At 41.3% G+C, this 21,517-nt stretch overlaps 3 protein-coding genes across 3 annotated transcripts; 2 read left to right on the top strand and 1 right to left on the bottom strand.

The window, feature by feature from the left end:
- Positions 1–2,088: 2,088 nt before the first annotated feature.
- On the bottom strand, positions 2,089–8,498 carry slc29a3 (solute carrier family 29 member 3). The gene is made up of 5 exons (XM_030772749.1): positions 8,169–8,498; positions 6,075–6,157; positions 4,479–4,705; positions 4,117–4,279; positions 2,089–2,743 (listed from the first exon to the last, which is right to left on the bottom strand). Exons 1-5 carry the CDS (start codon positions 8,496–8,498, stop codon positions 2,089–2,091), a joined length of 1,458 nt encoding a protein of 485 aa, XP_030628609.1.
- Positions 8,499–11,492: 2,994 nt separating this feature from the next.
- LOC115810315 (centrosomal protein of 55 kDa-like) lies at positions 11,493–15,571 on the top strand. Its single transcript, XM_030772242.1, has 8 exons — positions 11,493–11,675; positions 11,882–12,143; positions 12,523–12,575; positions 13,466–13,684; positions 13,872–14,186; positions 14,539–14,610; positions 15,091–15,216; positions 15,356–15,571. The coding sequence occupies exons 1-8, from the start codon at positions 11,493–11,495 to the stop codon at positions 15,569–15,571; spliced, it is 1,446 nt and encodes a 481-aa protein (XP_030628102.1).
- Positions 15,572–18,297: 2,726 nt separating this feature from the next.
- Positions 18,298–20,555, top strand: LOC115810314 (free fatty acid receptor 4-like). Its single transcript, XM_030772240.1, has 3 exons — positions 18,298–18,831; positions 19,124–19,255; positions 20,139–20,555. The coding sequence occupies exons 1-3, from the start codon at positions 18,298–18,300 to the stop codon at positions 20,553–20,555; spliced, it is 1,083 nt and encodes a 360-aa protein (XP_030628100.1).
- Positions 20,556–21,517: the final 962 nt, after the last annotated feature.

Raw genomic sequence — 21,517 nt, 5'->3', positions numbered from 1 at the left:
AAAGACTCGGATCCCACCTCAACCCTTTTCTGTTCCTGACTTTTTCTTGTCACTAATACGCATGCGCACTACTTCCCCGGGTAGTAATGATGCGGATGGAGTCGCGTTTTCTAAAGCTTTTTTTGGCAACTGTAGCAGACCTATTGTGATTGGAGGCAAATGATGTGGTACAGCTACGCTGTCACGAAGACCAGATACATTCTGCCTGATCTCATAATGCATATTAAGCATACTTAGACAGAATGGCGGGGAGTTATATAGAACATAAACCACACAACTTTACATCGCACAAATCACAAAGTCCTTTAAACCTCTAATCGACATTTCATAAGACTTTTCGATAAGGCCTTAGGAAATTCTCATCTCGCGGATTCTAGAGATACTCTCCCCCAAAGATGGCGCTAGAGTGCAGTATTAAGAGAGCGAAAACGGACGAAATTTGAGCGTGCAACTTCGGCATCTTACAATGAGAAACTATAATAAAAGAAAGACTCCATAAGTTTCCTTTTCTGTAAATATAACAATTTCATTCATTTAGAGTTTTTTCAGGTTGCAGTTCAGCTTCACCCAGGAGCAATACTGGAAAAAGAGCCCAGGGACTGAAAGCTTCAATAGAAGAATACCTACCCTGAAGTAGGAACTAAAAAAGTCCCTCAAAACAGCGTTCTAAGAACTATGATCGTCTTCAGTTCCTGCAGCGCGAACACACAAAAAAGGGGGTACTTCCTCTAACAGCTCTAAGAACAATGAAAAAGTTCCTCCGGTCCGAAAGCGCCTAATCCAATGTTTTCACACTCCTATTGCCAAATACCCATAGGGATCCTCAATAAACCACGTAACATTACTTTTGCTCACTAAGTGTCTAATGATGTATAGGAATCGCAAAAATTTCCTGGTTATGTTCTAAATTCCTGGTGTATCGGGTCCGGTATCCTGTACAGCTGCTTTGTGACAACGTCCATTGCGCTACACAAATAGAGAGCGATACACAAATAAAGTTGCGCTGAACTGAACTGAGTTTTGAGACATTTACAACTCTTTACAAATGTGTCTAAAAGACATCTAATGTAGGCTACACGTACGGAAAGCGTTATATCTTATATTATTATTGGTCTCGGATTTAAAATGGTGTGTCTAAGTGGTTCTGTGCTAGTGTGACATTTCCAGCAGCCTCCCTTTCACGTGAAAGAACTGAGAATAGACTTGTCGCAATAGCCCCGTCAGATGTGTGATACATCACACGCTATCTGTCATTGTGCTGAGATGTGCAATGTAGAAACAGCGGTGTTTCCGCTAAGACCGTTGAGTCATCGGAAGGTGAGTTGCAGGGGAGTACGAAACAGGAAGATTATGGAAACTACTGTTTTTCATATACTGGCTCATGTCTCTTTTTTCATGTAGCATTACAGAAATGTTTTGTGTGGTATTGCACTATGAGTGTACATTTATTTCATATTTATTTATATTTATCTCACAGGTATGCAAATATTGAGCCATAAAGAAATAAACTGACGTTTGACTGTTTTTCATAGTTTGTTATAACAGATTCTCTCTCACATCACACAGACACAAGTGTAAAGCTTACATAAAGGACAGAACATTCAAAATGTGTGAAAACATAACAAAATATCAAAGAGTCACATGGTTGAGGAAGTGATAAGAGTTGAAACTCATTAGCACAAAGGACACTGAGTGTTTACATACTGTGGAGAACATAAAACACACTGAAAGGCTTCATTTAACAATGTCTTTAATACTTTCCACAACAGACACAAGTCTCAGATCTGCATAGAAAACACACGTAAAACTACTTTTTTTAAATCATCAAAATGCAATTATCATTACTATTATAATAATTATTAAAATTACAATTATTATAGTGAAACCTATTTAAAAAACATCAATAACACACACACACAAACACATCCCATATTTACAGTTAAGGTAACATAATGTCTCCAGCACCTGTAGTGTTACCCATTTACAGATTGATTATTTGGCAGAGAGAGAGAGAGAGAGAGAGAGAGAGGAGTATGTCGTACTACACCCTTGTTTACCTGAGTGACTGGGGCGCTCTGTGAGATCTGGTTAGATGGCGTGGACCAACAGCACTGAGAAAGCAGAACCGACGGCCAGTCCTAATGTCAAAAAGAAGGACATGAGTACGCCAGCGGGCTCGGCCAGGTCCTTTGGTACCACCTTGGGTCCGTAAATCATGGGCAGCGTGCCCAGGTAACCGTTAGAGAAGCCCAGTAGTGAGACGAAGATCACAGGGAAAAGATCGTGCGTGAAAAACACTCTGTGCACGTGGTACCGGGGCTGGTAGTTACAGAACACGAAAAGTGGCACCAGGATGGTCCGGCACAGAACCAGTATGGGGAGGACTTTACTGGTGGGTCCCGGGACCTGGAGCCAGGCAGTGATCTGTCGGCCGCAGAAGTCTGCCACATTATAGAGGAAGAAACTCGTCAGTGGGACAAAATAGGTGTCGGTCCAGGGACTGCCTGAGTCCTTCTGCATGGACTGGATTCCGGACGAGATGGCTGGGAAGATCGCGATTGAGATGAAGAAGACGTAGAAGACACAGAAGCCCAATACCCAAGTCTTACTCAGAATGGGCTTAAGGGGGGGCACAGATACCAGGGGGTTGTCAGAGCTGCTGTTACTGCCCACCTCCCCCCTTCGCGGCCGAGTTCCCTCCCCCAGCCCTGGAGTACCACTGTGTGTTGCCCTCATGTAGTACCTGGAGGAGAAAGAATCAAATACTGACTCTATCCTGGCAAAGCAATGCTGTAATTTCCCTCCAAGTAATTAGCAACTGTTTTACATAGATATTCACATATTTTTGATCAGAACCTATTGTGCTACTACTGCTCATGTCAGCTCAAAAATCATTTATATGCAACAGTTTCCTTGTTTTCCCAAATCAGCAGACTTTATGAATACAACTCGTATGCCCATCTGATACCGTCGGCAAATCAGAATAAGAACTGAGCCGTGTATTCCAGGGGCACAATACAAAGGCTCAGACTTATTGTGATCTCTGCTTATGAGGTAATAGGAATCTGACTGATGCACTTATTTTAAGTCGCTTTGGCTAAAAGCGTCTGCCAAATACCAAATTGTAAATTGTAAGGGAGTGGGAACAGTGGTGTTAAACACTGCCATAGAAACACATGCTTTACATTTGGTTTCTGTCGTCATGAAACTCGTTGGCTGCTGTAGGGAGAAACCACAGTTCCTCTTGTCGTCTACACTGTCCTCTCTTGACCTCAGCGGTAGAATGAGTAATACACACACACACACACACACAGTGGCCCTAAATTATAAAATGAACGTATGACAGAAAACTGAGTGTACACTCATTTCCACACAAAGCTCGGCATTTATCAATATGGACATAAGCAGAGGCTACGATCAAATCTCACATCAAGTCTCAACTTGTGTACCCAAGTTTTTGAGTCAGCATGGACTTGTGGTGCAGCATAGTGAATCTGGCTGAGTTGGAGAATTGTTATTAGACCATATATTCTGATTAGCATCTAATCATATGCAGCCACATATTCAGCACTTAAAAATATGTAGCCTATGGCAAAATACTTTATTTTGTAAAGGCCAACATCAGCTACGTGCCATATATCCCTAACATAAATAGGTAATTTCAAATTGTTTGCAATTAACAGAGTTAACAATTTTTTGGTATAAGATTAATTTGCCTTTCATTTTGAGATAGCTTACTTGTTAGGTTAGGCTACTGGTGACATAATTACAAGCAATTCAAATTAAGAAATTAAAAGCAATGGATAGGCTAATCGGTTTGCAATGTGATTGGTTCAATTGGGTGACGCTTTTAAACCAAGAGTTGATGTGATATTTAAATGACGATTGTTTTCATCCACCACATTTATCAACGCCTAATCATTCTTACGCTGCGATTGGTGAGATACGAATGTTCCATGAATCACACGTGAACCCTGTTGTAAGATGATTTCTGCACTCAGATCTGCGCTGGTTTCTACATTAGATTGATAAACCAGGGCACTCTTTGGCACTCAATTAAAGCTGAGGGTTATCTTTTGTGGATTTGCTGTTTAACGGCTAGTAAGGGTAACATACTGTGCGTAGGCAAATCTGGGTAGCAGCAGGTATAAAATGATGCAGAGCAGAATGAAGATGTCAGCGGTGAGGAAGTAAGCCAGGGCGCTGTCGGTCACACTGTTGGCTGCGGCCAGGTCCACCACCGAGGCCACGGCGCTGAGAGTCCCCCCCATGGCTTGGCCTAGCATCACAGACAGACACACAGAAACACTGGTCAGTCTTACAGCAGAAAACACAGGAGAGAAATCACCCAGAGGTCATGCGTCCGAACGTGTGTGTGTATGTGTGTGTGAGTGTACCTGAGATGAGGGCTTAGGATATCCTCATTGTGAAGTGTCTACTGTCTGAGCATGTGTGTGTGTGTGTGTGTGTGTTTGTACCTGAGATTAGAGCTTGGGATATCCTCATTGGGAAGTGTCCACTGATGCCAAAAACACTCCCAGAGAAGACATTGGACGCCCCGCTGACAAAGGCGACGCTCACCAACGTCCCCGCAAAGAACTGGGTCTGACAGTTAGAAACATCCACCTTCACCATCACCGTGGTGACTATAAAGACAATCAGGATCACAAACAGAGAGGAGAGGATCCGCGCTGTAGAAGAAAATCTGTGAACACACACAAATGAAAGAAATAATGGTCAAACAAACAAACAAGCATTAATACAGCTCTATTAAGAGCATGGTTCAGGCACACTAGGCAGTTCAAGTACAGATGTATATATACGAGAGTTTGACAAAGAAGATGCAGTTTCTTTGTGAGTTTTATTTTCAGAGGTTTGAAAGTTTAAAAATCTCTCCATTTGGCTTTCTCTCTCTCTCTCTCTCTTCTTGCTTTTCAAAAGGATTTCACTTATTTTTGTGTCTTTTGTTTTCACTGTTTCCGCCCGACATCTTTTAACAAATCGATGCTTTGTAACCATTTTATTCTCTATAAAGTCATCTATGCATTTAAAGGGCCACAGACTGAAACACAGTGATTTGTTATCATCTGCACATAGACATCTGCTCATCTGCAGTGCTTGCAACGTGCAATTGTAACGAGTATGGCAGAAACGTCCCTGAGACAGAGAAGAGGGAAATCTCGTCTGAGAATGTGTTATTTTTTATTTTTTTTATTTTTTACAAGTGTCTGACCACTCCTGCTGCCTTCTGATCCACTGATCAACAACCCAGACCCAGAATAACATCACATAACATCACGGTCTGTCCACTAAGTCACCTCATTACAGGAGAGAAGAGACGGTCTGTTCTGAGCAGAGAGAATATCTTTAGATCGCCTGCTCTCTTTAAACACCGTGTCCATGGGCCACGGTGGACCTGAGGACAGGAGATGGGATTTAAAAAAAAAAAGAAAAAAAAAAGAGGATTCCTGGAAGAGATTGTGTCACGCTGATCATACACAGCATCCTTTCATACTCTCTCATTGAAGGTAATTGGGAACCATAGCCAGGACAGGCACCTATTGGCTGACTGAGAGCACGACGCTCCACGGTGCTTTCAGCAGACTCCTGTGTTTTCTAACTCAGCTGACCAAGTTTTGTCTGAGGCCCTTCTGTATTCCCCCCTACCGCTGACAAACAACCCCTCCCCTCCAGAGAACATCTCACTGCTCCAAATACCTCCAGGAGTTCCATCGCAAATCCCAGAGCACTGGAGAGTTCTAATATTGAGGGATCAGTGTTTCTATCTGAAAAAACAAATCGGATCCTTTGAAACAAGCAAATGATCTGCCAAATCCTTTAAGCCTGAAATATCTGCCTTCACCCTTTCCAAATGAGTTTTGAATTGGGCTTTTGTCTCTTGGAAAACACAGCAATAAGCTGCTTTTCCCTCTGGCTTTGGCAAATAATGTTGAAGATTCAACAAGTAGTCATTCTGAAAATATCCAGATAATCTGTGCCCCCCCCTTCCCCCAATTCCATAAAGCCCAGAGCACAGCCTATCTGCTGGAGCACATATCAGTTGTGTTTCATACCTGTTAACAAGCAGGTAACTCAGCACCAAGCACACCACAGAGGGCACAGTAGAAGCTATAGAGATGTAGCTTTCAAAATAGTCCTGTCAACAAAGAGACAAGAGAAAAACACATTCACAATGTACTCCTCAAACTAGTCCGGTCAACAAAGAGACAAGAGAAAAACACATTCACAATGTACTCCTCAAACTAGTCCTGCAAACAGAGAAACAAAAGAAAAACACATTCACAATGTACTCCTCAAACTAGTCCTGCAAACAGAGAAATGAAAGAAAAACACATTCACTATGTACTCCACAAACCTCAAACTAGCCCTGCAAAGAGAAATGCAAAAGAAAAACAAATTTGCAACCACTCAATTAGCATCTGTTATTTTTTGCTCTGGAGATGGAAATGTGTGTGTGTGTGTGGGCGGGGAGAGGGTCACTCGGCAATTACATTCATAAACATCAATTAAACATTGGACACAGAGAGAAAAACAGACTGTGATCAAGAGAACCATGAAAGGTACTTGTAAATTTCTTTGCAAAATACATGAAAAGTGATCAGTTTGCTGTGGTGTGCTTATTCCTGTGGTAAGAAAAAAAATTCCAGAAATGCATTCATCTCTTCCGTAAGGTTGAATATGAGGCTGTAGCCTGGTAGGCTGGTGAGATAGCAGCTCTCCATTTTCAGACTTAATCACTGACATTACAACAATGACTGCTATGTGAGGGCAGATATAGGAATGCATATTATCTATCATCGATTCACACACTTTCTCTCTGTCTCTTTTTCCCTCTGTCTGTCTGTCAGTCTGTCTCACTTCTCCTTTTCTTTGCTGGTTAAAATACCCATTTCAGACAAAAGGTGGAAGCATAACTGCAGATCAGGTTATCATTTGGTAACCTTGCGAACCTTATCAGTTTAGTTAAGTGGTTTCCTAAAATGCGGAGTCCAGAAAATGACCTGGAGGTCAAAGGAAAAGGAGGACACACTGCTGGATGGTCCAGACTGATACAGAGCCTAAAGTCGTCAGAGAGAGGAGTGTGTTTTCGGGTCATTTGGCTGTCAGCATGCTGGCCATCTAGTACGTAACACTGAATGACCTCAGACAAACTGGTCATTGCTAACTGAATGTGATTACCTCAATAAGATGATTTGCTCTAGAACTCTCTTAGCATTGACACATATATAAGCAATAAGTTCACAAATTAGATTAACAAGAGTGTGTGTGTGTGTGTGTGTGTGTGTGTGTGTGTGTGTGTGTGGTTGTGTGTTAGTGAGAGAGTGAAAGTGAGAGAGAGAGAGAAAAACTCACTGGCAGCTGTCCTTTCTAATCAAATCTTACACAGAGAGTGTTTTTTAGATACTTAAGATCATAACTTAATTCCACTATAAAATAAATAGGTACGAAATCACTTCCACCCATATCCATTTCTCTGATGATTTCTAGTTGTTTTAATTGCCCTTTCTCTGGCAGATTTTTAGAGGAACTTAACAAGGGTAGTCAAGTAAGACATGGGAAAGTTCACTTGACTATCAGCACCATCATAAGACTAAAACAGCCTCTAGATTTTAACACAGAATCTCACTCTCTATCTCTCTCCCACACACACACACACACACACTGTGTACTTGACTCTCTGTTAGCACATAACATAAAGATGTAACTGATGTGTGAGCTGAATTAAAACATTCTCAGCAGTCTGAGAACATGCCAATCTAGTTTAGTTCATTTAAAGGAGAGGCAGAGAGACACACACACACGCACAGCACAGAGAGCATCACAGACGGACAGGGAACAAACAGTTCTAAAGCAGGACAAACACTGAGCACAGAAGGATTTCTCATGCAAGGTCGACATGCCGTTAAAATTCAGCCTCCACAGACCTGACGTAGCTAGACTCATTCAGTACAAGTGAATTACATGGTGTAATTGTGTACTGGCTGAGACATGTCTCTTCAATCAACTTTAATTAATGTTCAAACATTCCCAACTGTGTTCTGTAATCTTCCATGTATGTTTAGTCAAACCGTCCAGTTTGGGGGGTCAAGCCAGTGGTACAGTGTGTGTGTATGTGTGGTGAGGACTGGGGGAGACAGGACACTTACACTGAGGTCAGAATGTGGCTCTTCATGTCCCTCAGGATTGGAGCTGTTACTCAGTTTGTAGAGCCAGTAATGTTTAGCTGTGATGAAGAAGTTCCAGGGGAGCAGAGAGCCGATGCCCAGCAGGAAGAAGATGATGTAAACCATGCAGTAGGAGTCCTCAGGGCACTGCCGTGCCGCCAGCGCTCCAGGGTGGGGTTCGCAGGGGAGCAGAGGAGACCTGTCCTCATCCTTGGACAGATCTTCAGTGTTCTCTTCATCAGACATGGAAGTGGCAACGACAGGGATGTAGGAAGAATTTACACTGGCATTCAGAGGTTCTGTACCATCCATCCTCTGACAGACAGATCAGAGAGGGGAAGGATAGAGGGAGGAAGGGACAGGAGGGAGAATGGGTAAAGAGAGACGGACAAGGGAGAGAGGGAGAGCTGAAAGTAGAAAGGGAAGGGGTGATGGGGGGGGGGTGGCAGGTCAGAGAGAGAGAGAGGCTCCTGTGAATGAAGTATTAGTAAACATCTAAATCAAACAGAACAAAGCACACACATACACATGACAAACAGAGAATAAACAACACAGAATAAATGACTCGTACTCCATTACCTGGGAATGTTTCTCCTCCTGTCAGAAGCAGTGCAGGGTTCTGTCCAGCTCAGCTCCAAGGTTCATTCTGGGCAAAGGATGGAGTTAACACAGGCACAGAGGACCAGCCAGAACTAAACACAGAACGAAGCACGTGAGAGAATGTGTCCTTATTACCATGGAAACGGTATTATCCATGGCATATTTCTATACCATACACACCAGAGCAAGCATGTCTCCTGTCTCTTATATCTCACACTCATACTCAGTGAGCGCGAACACTCTAAAAGATTGTTTATCACATGATCTTTGACCGGCAATCATTGCCCGCCTGACACTCAAGCGGCATTGACCGCCTGGGTGTCATCATGTGACAGAACAAATACATGAATAAAAAAATAAATAAAATAAATACATACAACAGAGGTGAGACCGCTAGAGTGCAAGGCACCTGACATAGCTTCAACCAGGACTGAAAGCTAAATGAACACCAGAAAGGTGCTGTCAAAGTTGTAAATAATGTATATATATATAAAAAGCTCTGCACCAAACGTTGAACGTGAATAGTCATTCCAGAGGGTTATTCCAGAAAGCAGGTTTAGTGAAAATCAGAGTTAGTTAACTCAGAGCAAGTTGTAAACCTCCAACGAGAAGAGCTATGGCCTCATTCTCATAGCACAAAGCCTTGGTCTTTTCTATTAAGAGGTTTACTACTTGCTCTGAGTTAACCAACTCAGAGTTTTCACTATACCCGCTTTCTGAAGTACCCCCCAGGTCGTCTCTTTTTTGTGTTTTAAGAAAATGGTGTGAGAGAAAGTTAGCCCGGATATTGGCTGAATGTAATCTCATGTTCCGGTTTTACCTGTTAGACACGGTGATCTCGACATCACATGATGTTCACTGCTAATGCAAATTCCGCCACAGAAAATAAACACCGTTGGGCTATGACTTTAGTTTCAGAATTACCGACCGACACTGGCTAGGGTGCCAGAGGGTCACGGTAAGAGCCTCGTAAAATAATTTGAGTCGCCGCATATCAATTGTCAAATGCTTTCCACATACATGAAAAAGTAGTCTACAGAAAAGACTGTGGCAGGAGGTTAAGGCACGGTAACATATCAACAATTAATGTAATTCACAGAATGGATGGTCACCAACGAAAGGAACCATTACCAAAATAATCTACCGCAATAATCTGATACTAATGCTAATACGAATACTATGACAATGTTTTTAAAGACATTGATCCGTCGGGTCTTTATATGTATAAAGTTTGTCTGAGGGCAGGCACTAAAAATACACACATTGTAGCTGAATTGGAGCATTGTAGCTGAAAACCTAAACAAACACAAGATAGTTTATTATTGAAAATATATAATACCGCATGTGATCTAAGAGAAGTGGGTTAAGTCACAAGATATGGGTATTCAAGACTAAGCAAAGGTTGGCAAAAGTCGCCACAAATGAGCTGACCCTGCGTCTGTATGTGTATGTTTTCGTGTGGGTGAAACATCTGTGCATCAAGTTTGAACCAAAATAACAATTTTAAATCTGACATTACCAGCGACACAGGCTGTGTCAGTCATCATTTATGAATATGTGCTGACATGGACTGATAACGGTACAGATAATGGAAACACACTTGTCCCTCAGACTAGTTTTATGGAAGTCGTGTTCAATAGCATCATATCAGTGCAGCAGTACCATCGTACGTTATTTATGTATGACTAAACTATTTCGGCTATCAAAACTGAGCAATTAGAACACGACCCGAATATGAATGACAGCTGTCAGAAATATAAGAAATAATTTACGCTGGGGCAGATAACGCTGGAGAAGGAGAACCGTAGACATCTGAATAGCACGAGACGCACACATAACCATCTACCCTGTGACTACTTGCCGAAACAGTGCAGAAGTCGCAACTTGATTAACTGAACACATCATTTAAGTGAGGCTTACCCTAAAATCGGTGAGGTTGGTCATCTCCGTTCTTTTACCCGGTATTGAGAATGAAATGTGGAAAGCATGAAGAAATACTGTGGTTAAAGTCAAATATCCGAAACAAACATACAGCTTACACTGTCAGTGCAAGACCGCACTGATTCGACCGTGAAGGAAGAAACAGGAACATTGCAAATGGCTACTCTTACGGCTATTGTCAAAATAAAAGTCCTCTATCCTCGAATAAAGAAAGAAAATGCATACATACATGTATGCATACATATCTAAGAAATGAGACATTCTTTTCTCTAATTGGGCGGAGGTGTGACCCTGCCTATAGAATTACTCTTCTAAAGTCCATGACGATCTATTGACCTAGCCTACATGGCCACACCCTTTGAAGTCACCAAGGGGGTCTAGCGTAAACGCTGAAGCTGTGATACTTAACGAGTTTCGTTTTATCTTTTTCGCTTTAAATTTAATGGAGTCAGGTACCCTGTGAATCGCGAACGTGTTCGCTGTATTGTTGTTTGGGTGAAGCAGAAAGTTTGCGACTTGCTAGATAAGACTAACACTAATAGGTTAACTCAGGCGATCGTTTACATTAGCAAGCTAACGTTTGTATAGTATGCTATACACATTTAAATCAAAATCCATTTTTCATGGATGTGTTTTTATAACTATTCTCCGTGCCATAATAAACGAATAATTATAAATATAATTCAGCCTCGTTCTACTTTTAAAACTACCATATTTGTGAGCTAGTGTGCTGTGAGGAATATCTGCTAGCTAGAGGTCGAGGTTATGGCATCCAGAAGCGCTAAAGAAAGCGTGATCAACAAACTAGGTGTGAAGCTGGGCGGTGCTCACAAAAACGATGAAATCAGCGAACTCAGAAAGGAAAACGATTGCCTTAAAAAGGCGCTTCATGAGATGTCACGTCTAACAGGAGAGCCGACAGATTCCGAAAGTAACAAATTGTTGGAGGTAATCGTAAAAGAAACCCTGTCTACAGACCCCAGTAAGCCAAACGATTTAACCAAATGTGTGTAACAACGTTTGGTTCTAAAGTTTATATGAAAAGTGCCAGGGTAGTGTACCACAAATCGGAAAACGCACTGTGGGGTACTGCATTTTGAGTAATGAAAACTTTCTTACTTAAAACGTCAACATGTTTTTATTTGTGTTTGAAGAGAATCCTTGCTCTTGAAACATTACGAGAGAAGAACTCCCAACAGATTCTTGCCAAGGATCAGGAAATAGCAGCCCTGAGGAAGGAACGTCGACTGGGCAGTGATGGAATTTTGGTCGGCTTGCGTGATCAGTTGAGCCAGGAGGTCCATGAGGCTGAGATGAAAGAGAAATTGTTTCAGTCACTAAAACAGGAGACAGAAGATGTAAAGAATAAGTTAGTAGCAGTGTCTGCTAAGTGTCAAGAACTAGAAAACAGAGATAGTTCAAGTTCACCTCCAAAGGTAAAGCACATATAGCTGGAATGGGGTCTTTTTTATCTTGGCCTATACCACATCAATATGAACACATTTACAGCGTTAGACCACTAGATGGCAGTATTTGACCTACGATCGCAAGAATCTTTCGTGCGATCGTCAATGTCTCATTTTAAACCTCACACTTAACCAAAGAACTCAAGTCTTAGTTTGTGTAATTATGTGAAAAATTCACCATTAGCAACATACCCCACGGCTTGGTTCAGAGGATCTCTATAAACTTTTAAATAAAACACAATAAGGGCTTCTTTATTGTAAAATGTAATATTTTGTGAACTCTCTGGAAAGACATGCTTGTCACCTTATTAAACAGAACTGTGGATCAGACACTCAGGTTTCCGTCAGTGAGGTTGATATAATCCAGGAGCACCTGAGAGACGTGAGTAATTTTCTCAAGGTGTTTACCTGCCATTGAAGCCATTGTTTTTGTCTTTTGTTTTGTTATTGGTTGTTTTTAGTAGAGATCCTCACTGAGACAGCAGCAGTGTTTTTTTAGTCATTGTCCCACACATGTCCTCATTAAGAGAGCATTTAATGTCCCAGTGTCTCTGACATGTCTTCACTAAGAGAGTGATTAATGTCCCAGTGTCTCTGACATGTCTTCACTAAGAGAGTGATTAATGTCCCAGTGTCTCTGACATGTCTTCACTAAGAGAGTGTTTCCTGTCCCAGTGTCTCTGACATGTCTTCACTAAGAGAGTGATTAATGTCCCAGTGTCTCTGACATGTCTTCACTAAGAGAGTGATTAATGTCCCAGTGTCTCTGACATGTCTTCACTAAGAGAGCGTTTTCTGTCCCAGTGTCTCTGACATGTCTTCACTAAGAGAGTGATTAATGTCCCAGTGTCTCTGACATGTCTTCACTAAGAGAGCGTTTTCTGTCCCAGTGTCTCTGACATGTCTTCACTAAGAGAGTGATTAATGTCCCAGTGTCTCTGACATGTCTTCACTAAGAGAGTGATTAATGTCCCAGTGTCTCTGACATGTCTTCACTAAGAGAGTGTTTCCTGTCCCAGTGTCTCTGACATGTCTTCACTAAGAGAGTGATTAATGTCCCAGTGTCTCTGACATGTCTTCACTAAGAGAGTGATTAATGTCCCAGTGTCTCTGACATGTCTTCACTTAGAGAGCGTTTTCTGTCCCAGTGTCTCTGACATGTCTTCACTAAGAGAGTGATTAATGTCCCAGTGTCTCTGACATGTCTTCACTAAGAGAGTGATTAATGTCCCAGTGTCTCTGACATGTCTTGTCCTGTTGTGTGGCTGACAGGCTCTGGAGAAGAACAGGCAGTGGCTGGTGTATGACCAGCAGAGAGAGGCCTATGTCAGCGCAGTGTTGACCAGAACCTTCCAGCTGGAACAACAACTGAAACAGGCCAGTGAATCCCTCGCGCGCCAGCACAGAGATGCCAGCTCAGAAGGTGATGTGTCTGTGTCCTGTCAAACGAATCACAAAGAGACACTTTATGCCATGACCTTTGACCTGGAGGTACAATAGAGCTTGTGTTGGAGCTGAGCTTGTGACACCAGTTTAGGTGTTACTCTTTTATCCTGTTACACTGAGAAGGACTGATACAGTTTCTTATGACATATGATAAAGCTGTGTGTTAGCACCATGTGTGTATATGGAAACGAACAGCTCTATGTGTGTTGTGTGACTCTTGGTGTTTTCAGAGCGGAGAGCGACGGAGGTGCGGCAGCGGTACGAGGGACTCCTGCAGGAGGTGCAGGGGGAGCTGCAGACGGAGCGGGAGAGGACGACAAAGACGCAGAGGCAGATCACTCAGCTCCATCAGCAGTATGAGGACAGGGAGAGAGAGCTCAGGGAGGCCCGGCAGCGGCTGCAGGAGGAGCACCTCAGCAACCAGAAAGCCACGGAGGAGCAGAGGAGACGCTCCAGGGACAGGGTGTCTCGAATGCAGGTGGAAGTGGAAAACATCCACAGCAAGCTAGAGGAGGAGAGGCAGAGATCTGCAGAGCTCCTGCAGCAGGTAGTGCATAAAGACAGGAGAGCAGGAGCAGGCCTCCACTGCCTGGACTAGACTTTAGTCCATGACACACCTACATCTGTTTTTTCAGTGAGAGCTGAACAACATGCTGAAGGAGAGAATGCTCTGACTTTTTCTCTGACTACATTTATACACTACAGTACAGTATAGCCGTATATGATATTAACACTCTTCTCCCTGTGGGTAAAGGCATTGAGAACTGAAATATGTGGATGCTCTGTTTTTCCCTGTAGGTGTGCATCCCCAAAATATTCAGGGCTTTAGATGCTACTGTGAATGTTGTTTTTGCCCTCTTCAGTCAAACACACTGAAACCCTGAGTGCTTCTTTTTAAGGTGAACCTGCTGCAGAAATCACTGTTAAATCAGCAGGAGGATCAGAGGAGGATCTTGGTGTTGGAAGAGCAGGTATGGACATTGACCTGCCACACCATCTGCGTGTCTTGGTCATCAAAGACAGTGTCTTTAATTAATTACTTAATTAACTAAACCCTCATTAAACGGAAACCAAAGGTTGGTCTTAATCCTCACACTCATTTAAAGATACCGTTGTCCATTAATACCCTTTAATGAAGCAGGTGTTGAGCAGGCCTGAACAGATTCCCTGTCTTCGGGATTAAATTAGACACTGTTTACCCACCACAGGCCCCTGGTCACTATCAGCCTCTATCAGATTAAATTACACACTGTTGAACCATCAGAGGCTTTAGGCTTCTGTCACCTCACACAAGCTTAAAGTAGACTCTTGTTACTTTTAAAAGGCTGCCTTCACTGTGATACTGTTTGTTCACGCACACACGCGCGTGTGTGTGTGTATATATATATATATATATATATATATATATATATATATATATATATATATATATATATATATATAAATTTCAGATTCAGCAGTCTGCTAAAGATCTAGAAGATGAAAAGCGTGATAACCAACACTTGAGACGTCAGCTGCACAAAGTTTTGAGGGAACTGCGTAAAGCAAAGGATTATATAGTGAATCTGGAATTAGAGGTAAGAAACAATGCTGTAGGTCCAGACGGGACATTCATTCAATGGTGCAATTCAAATAAGGTATGTTTGACTCACATTGTCTTAACTGTGACACGTAATTGACGTTGTGTTGGAAAAAAATGCTTTTTGGTGGTCGTAGTGTCAGAAGGCCCAGAGAGAGGCGGACACATGTGAGCAGAGTGCTTACCTCAGCGTGGATAAAGCCGACACACCCAGTGAGAAAGGCCTCTCCTCCCCCACCAAGGCACCTTGCCTCCTGGACGAGAGTTTTCTCGAGTGCCCCAACTGCAGGGTTCAGTATCCAACCAGTCGCCACAGAGAACTGCTCCTCCACGTCGACCAGTGTTTCGGCTGAACCTCTCACACCTTCGTGAAAAAAGCAAAAAGCGCAGTTATTTTGTTCTGGAGCTGCCATTAGGCTTATTTTCTTGTGTAGTTTAATAGTCATTGATGTACATAATTTCTGCTTGGACTGTGAAATTTATTCTGGTTATTGAAAAGTTATTTTTTCTCAGCTTGATGTAGGCCAGTCAAAAAATTAAATAAATAAATAAATAAAACAATAACAAAAACAGAACCTTCTATACTTAAATTGCTTTCAGTTTCCAGTAATGAAATCTTAGTTGCAGAATGAAAATTGGTAAAAAAAAAAAAAAGAAAGAAAGAAAAAAAAGAAGATATTTAGATATCTACTTCAGAATTGGATTGTTTAAAATGTTCTTATTTAGTCTTTTCATAGACAGTGTAGTTCTTTAATTTAGTTTAATTTAATTTAGAATTTCATAAAAAATGTCATGCATTTTATGTTTGTTCAGTTTGTCAATTAAAGAGTTGAGTTGTGGTTGAGTTTATTGGTTGTTCTGTTTCCTTGCTCATTTGTTTCTATTTTTTGTTTAAGTGCTGTATTGAGACATCACGGTTGACTCCCGTGCTTTGTGAACCAGATCAATAGCTCAAATACGATTGTGTAGGTGAACCTGTGTACCAGACTATTTAAGGAGAAGGATTAGCATAGCTGGCTGCTGGTAGCGAGGAGGGAAAAAGCTCCTCGGTCAGACATGGCTCTGTCAGGGAACGTGACATCCGGGTTTATCCACACTGGTAACTGCATTAGAAAAAATCCTATAATATGGTTTAGTCATATGCCATATAACCTCGCAGAAACCTCTGAAAACTTGACATGCTTTCATGGAAAGTCATATAAGGGGTGGACGAGAACTGACCTGAGAATACCTGTTAAAGACCCTCTGAGTCTTCGTTCAGACGATTTTTAGATGCGCTCGACGGCTTTTGTAAACTCCATGGCTGTGTTTTAAGACAGGCCTTTTGCATTTTAACACCAAGCTAGGAGCATGAACACGAAAGGATTATGTTTGGCACATGCCAAACTAATATTAATGAAAACAAGTCTAAGCTGAATGAGAGAGAATTGACCTGAAAATGCTAACTTTAAACATAAGTTATGATTAGATATTTTGCTGTAATAGCCGCCTGAAATGTATTAGGAATGGAAGAAAAACATATCAGCCTATGGTGTGTACTCCAGACAAATTTACAGTTTAACAGAAAAAGTTGCTATAGATTACATAGCTTTTTGTTCAATCTGTGTTGTTTGTCTAACGTTTAGTAAGTCTTCAATCATACTCTAAATTTAGAAATTAAAATGGTATTTGTCCTGAGTCCAGACATACAAAGGAACAGCTGCTCTTTCCCCCATGGAGCATTGTCCAAGTCTAACAACTGTTGCAACACTAAGAAGTCCATTGTCACGGTGATTAATTCTAAATAAAGGAAGAGCCAAAGAGCAATCCACATGCAATACATGAAGAGGACATCACACATATATGGTGATGTTTGTTTAAAGGTGAACCAAATGAAGATAAATTGAGAAACGACTGTTTTTTGTCTTGGATATAAAAAGTATTGAGAATTGGAATGTATAACATAGAGCATTGTTCATTTTTAAAAGTGGAACATACTATGACCCCATAAATTACAAGGCACAGTTCCAGGAGATGTCTCACAAAATTTATGTTACATGTTTTCTGACATTATCTGATATTTTTTAAATTATGATACATTTTTTTCTTTTCGCATGTGCTGAACATGATTACAGAAAATGAAGGATATACATATAATTCACAGAGGATATGTACAGTGCTGTTTTTGAAAGTTTAAACGCATTGCATATTATCATATCACGCTGCCTGAAAAAAGTTTCAAAATGTATAAAATATATTTAAATAATTTAATACTTTATTTCTGTGATTTAAGAAAATGTTCCTGACTTTCATCATGGAAAAACTTTGATAGAAATTAAGTCATTAAAATGAGAACCTAAATGTACTGATTGAAGAAAACTTTTGACACCCTTTATCATATCAAGCTCTGTTTAAGGAAATTTCATTAGCACGGCAGTTAAACTCCATCTCTGTCCAGTTACTGCACTTCAGCTGAAGTGCTGTTGGATACAGAATCAAGATCTCTGTCTAAAGTATGAAACCAATCGGACACAAAGATAAAGATATGTCTTAAGACCTGAAAATATTCAAGATTCAAGATTACCGCACAAACATGCCTGAATGGCACACTGATATGAAAAATGCCACTGTCAAAGAGACACCACTCACCTTTAGCAGAGATACATTTGTGAGCAGTGCATGCATGCCGCAGAGGGATTTTCGATGCCTGATGGTTGCAAAACAAACCCATACTTCAACGCATACTTTGAAAATTTTCTAAAAGTGTGAATATTTTTACTCAGCAGCATAGATTTACTGAATTGTATTCAGTTAGGATTAGCACACAACATATAGGACAGAAGCACATGTCCAATCAGTCTCTGTCAGTAATGCAAACACATCAGAGCGTCTAATGGGGAGAGAGGAGTACTGTGTCATTATTGACGCAGCAACAGCTGTAGCAAACAAACGATCAGGACGTGGATTGATGACCTAATCATTCTGTGTCATGGAGGAGGGGCCAGGTTTCATATCAGACGGAGTCAATCGATGATCCGCTGAACGCCACACAAACCTCAAGCCCCAATCTGGCTCACACAAAAAGGTAAAATCAGTCTAGATGGGCATGAATTCTCACAGTTCGCCCTTCCAATTCCTGAACACCTGTCACTTCTCTTATTTCACTGAGCTCCAGGACAGACACTGGCTCATCATCATGGTGGAGACCCTCATCCTCCTCTCCATCTTCCTGGCCTCAGTGGTTGGGAACGTGTACGCCATGGTTCGGGTCTTCCGGAGAAAACGGATGGTCAACCACATCTTTTTCACTCTCAACCTCTTTGTGGCCGATCTCCTGTTCACCAGCATGATTCCGTTTGTCATTGCCGCTCGGTGGACCACGGGCTGGTGGCTTGGCTCCGCCACCTGTAGGATGATGTTCTACGTGCTGTGTATGAGCGGGTGTGTGGTCATCGTTACTCTGGCTGCCATTAGCCTGGACAGAGTGCTGGCCATCCTCAAACTGAGAACCATGCAGCCCTTTAACAGCAGAGTGGCCTCTGGCACTGTAGCCCTCATCTGGATTGTCTCGGCCATAGCCATGATGCCTATGTGTTTGTTTTTCAAAGTGACGGGCATTATGTCTCCTCAACAGGTAACAAGAACTCCAATAAATGACTCATTTGGACTCATTACCCGCATAAATTACTACTGCTCTTGGAAAACTAAAGTGATTCTCTGTTTCAGTAGTTATGTATGATAGTTCAAATGTTGGCAGTATACCATGAGTGTTTCCAATGTCAGGATTGATAATGTTAAAATGATTATACAGGCAGTTGTTTAGGCTTTTGCATAGCTCATTACTCTTCATTGTCTTCTGGTCAACAATGGTTTCAGTGTTCTTTGTTATCCCCCAGTAGCATTAGTGTTTTTGTTTGTGTTAACAGGAGGTCATCGAAATTTGTACTCTAATATTTCCAAATATTGCGATTGAGTTTTTGTGGAACATTACCTTCACTTGTTTTGGCTTCGTGATTCCAGGAACCGTGATTGTGGTAAGCTACAGCAGAATCCTACAGGTAGGAGATGATTTCGTCAGAGCTATATCTGTGCATAATCTTTATCTGAGAGTTCTGCTACACGTAAACGAATAAAGCCGAGACGAAACATCTGTGGGATCCATATTAATTGCAGGAGATGGCTTGTGCTCTTATCTTTGTGTGTTTTAGGAAGCAACTGTATACCAAAGCTTTTTATAGTATCATCAGCAAATAGCAAAATGGTCACCTTATCAATAAGCGACTTTCATAAACATCAGCAGCAACACAGCTGGAAAAGGAAAGACTGAAAATATATGTCTCCATCAAATGTGTATCATAAAAATATATAAAACGTATGTGTCAAGAACTAACCATATGTGATTATTCTATATATATAAATATACATACACACATGCGCACACACACAAACACACACACACACACGCTTGAAAAACCAAATGGAGGAAGTTATAAGTATGTTGAGCATTATCTTGGTTGTAAAAAGTATTTAGAAATTGGTGATACAGAGACATACATACAAAGTTTAAAGTTTAAATTTTTTCATATTTTTGCATCATACTGTCTGAAAACATACATTTCAAAATGCAGTAAAATAAATCATTTTTATAATTCAATATTTTATTATTCTGTTTTAAAACATTTTTGTCATGAAAAATTAAATCATTAAAATGGAAACCTAAATATATTCATTGGATAAAAGTTTTGACACCCTTTATGATATCAAGCTCTGTTAAAGCAAAATTAACAAATTAAATTAAAGTTAACAAATTAAAGCAAAGTCACTGCACTGCAGCTGATTCAGTTGCTGTTGGAAACAGAATCAAGATATCCATCTAAAATATGAAATGAATTGTACATTTCAGAATGGATGATAGATTCTTCTTCCTCTTTCTAAGAGCAGATCAGGAAGAGCTCTTTGAGGAGAATACAGCGCAGGAGTAACACCTCAAACAGAGCTACACAACCAATCTCCAGACACGACTATCTTCTCTTCCGTACCCTCCTCATCCTCATGGTCTCCTTCTTCCTCACCTGGGGCCCCATGTTCATCATCGACATCCTCCTCCTCTCTCAAAACTTTCACATCAACATTTCTGTTTCACCCTGTCTGTTCTTCTGGGTCTTTACCTTCACTCTGGCCAACTCAGTCCTGAACCCTGTGCTCTACTGCCTGTGCCAGTTCAGACGCAGTTGGCACAGGATGTGCTGTGCCACTGAAGTGTCTCCCTTGAAAAGGCCGCCCGACTGCAACGAGCAGAGAACAGGATCGCCCTCGCCAGAGATCTCTATCGTATGTCAGAAAGGAGATTTAGACTAGGAATTAGGGATATTTTTACTAATGTGAAAAGACCATTTTTTGTATCCGTACCTTAATGGCTAATTTACATATCCTAATATACTGTCTCTAGAGGCACAAATGAGTGTGCAGAGACTAAAATTGTTGATGTAGATTCTCTGTTCACAGCCAAATTCAAGACCACAGACTTTAGAGTGCAGGCAGATGCAGGTGGATGTGACGTTATGAATGTTGGGCTTCTTATAAAACCCAGCAGGAAAGCAGGCAGCTTATGCCGTGTGTAATGAGTGTGTATCCCGTGTATTTGTCCTGTCTGATCTTCTTTATCACTCTGTAAAGTCTCATTTCTCTGCTGACGTTGGGTGGTATGCCTTCTGTAACTGTTAATCCATCAAAGCCAACCTTTATCAATCCATTTTCTCTCTGCTATTGCTGGCAGTCTGTAAAACCGAATCGAATTATTTGTTGCTCCTGACAGACCAGGGTTAGTGTCCCTCTGGCTCAGTCAGATAAAGAATGAGGACAGTTTATGTCACTGGACAAGCTACACTGCCTGTCCTCTCTAACATAAACAGTGTGTGTGAGGATTGCCAAGTCCCCTGCTGGTGCCAAAATTAAACCAGTTTCATGCCATCTTCCGTGCTGTGGTGTGTATCTGTCAGTAAGTGTTCCTGTACAATAATGGAGTCATACCCTTCCTTATTAAGGCTATAGAAAACAAAGTAATGAATTATAGGGGTATACTAACCATCCAGTGATACAGAGGGTTAGAAAGTGACACCTTTGATCTGCCACTGAGTTCATCATATGTTCTTATGACGATTAACTAAACAGAGTAATGATGTTGAAATGCTGTCACGATTAATTTATGAGGGGCCACATAGCCCTCATATATTTTATTGTGGTGTGGTTTATAATGCATTGACCAAGAGCAGTGGCCCATGGGACGGCAGCCTAATAAAGGTAAATGCAGCTAACCGTTC

This window comes from Chanos chanos, chromosome 4 (assembly GCF_902362185.1).
Source record: "Chanos chanos chromosome 4, fChaCha1.1, whole genome shotgun sequence".
In the NCBI taxonomy this organism is placed as follows: domain Eukaryota; kingdom Metazoa; phylum Chordata; class Actinopteri; order Gonorynchiformes; family Chanidae; genus Chanos; species Chanos chanos.
This window is presented reverse-complemented; position numbering and strand designations above follow the sequence as displayed.

Excerpts from the sequence above, each read along its gene's own strand:
- LOC115810315 (XM_030772242.1), top strand. The coding sequence starts at position 11,493 with ATGGCATCCAGAAGCGCTAAAGAAAGCGTGATCAACAAACTAGGTGTG. Across the intron at positions 11,676-11,881 it reads AAAGTAACAAATTGTTGGAG|AGAATCCTTGCTCTTGAAAC; the intron begins GTAATCGTAAAA and ends TTGTGTTTGAAG. Across the intron at positions 12,144-12,522 it reads AGAACTAGAAAACAGAGATA|ACACTCAGGTTTCCGTCAGT; the intron begins GTTCAAGTTCAC and ends ACTGTGGATCAG.
- LOC115810314 (XM_030772240.1), top strand. The coding sequence starts at position 18,298 with ATGGGCATGAATTCTCACAGTTCGCCCTTCCAATTCCTGAACACCTGT. Across the intron at positions 18,832-19,123 it reads GCATTATGTCTCCTCAACAG|GAGGTCATCGAAATTTGTAC; the intron begins GTAACAAGAACT and ends TTGTGTTAACAG. Across the intron at positions 19,256-20,138 it reads GCTACAGCAGAATCCTACAG|ATCAGGAAGAGCTCTTTGAG; the intron begins GTAGGAGATGAT and ends TTCTAAGAGCAG.
- slc29a3 (XM_030772749.1), bottom strand. The coding sequence starts at position 8,498 with ATGGATGGTACAGAACCTCTGAATGCCAGTGTAAATTCTTCCTACATC. Across the intron at positions 4,706-6,074 it reads AGTTACCTGCTTGTTAACAG|ATTTTCTTCTACAGCGCGGA; the intron begins GTATGAAACACA and ends GTGTGTTCACAG. Across the intron at positions 4,280-4,478 it reads ATCCCAAGCTCTAATCTCAG|GCCAAGCCATGGGGGGGACT; the intron begins GTACAAACACAC and ends CTGTGATGCTAG.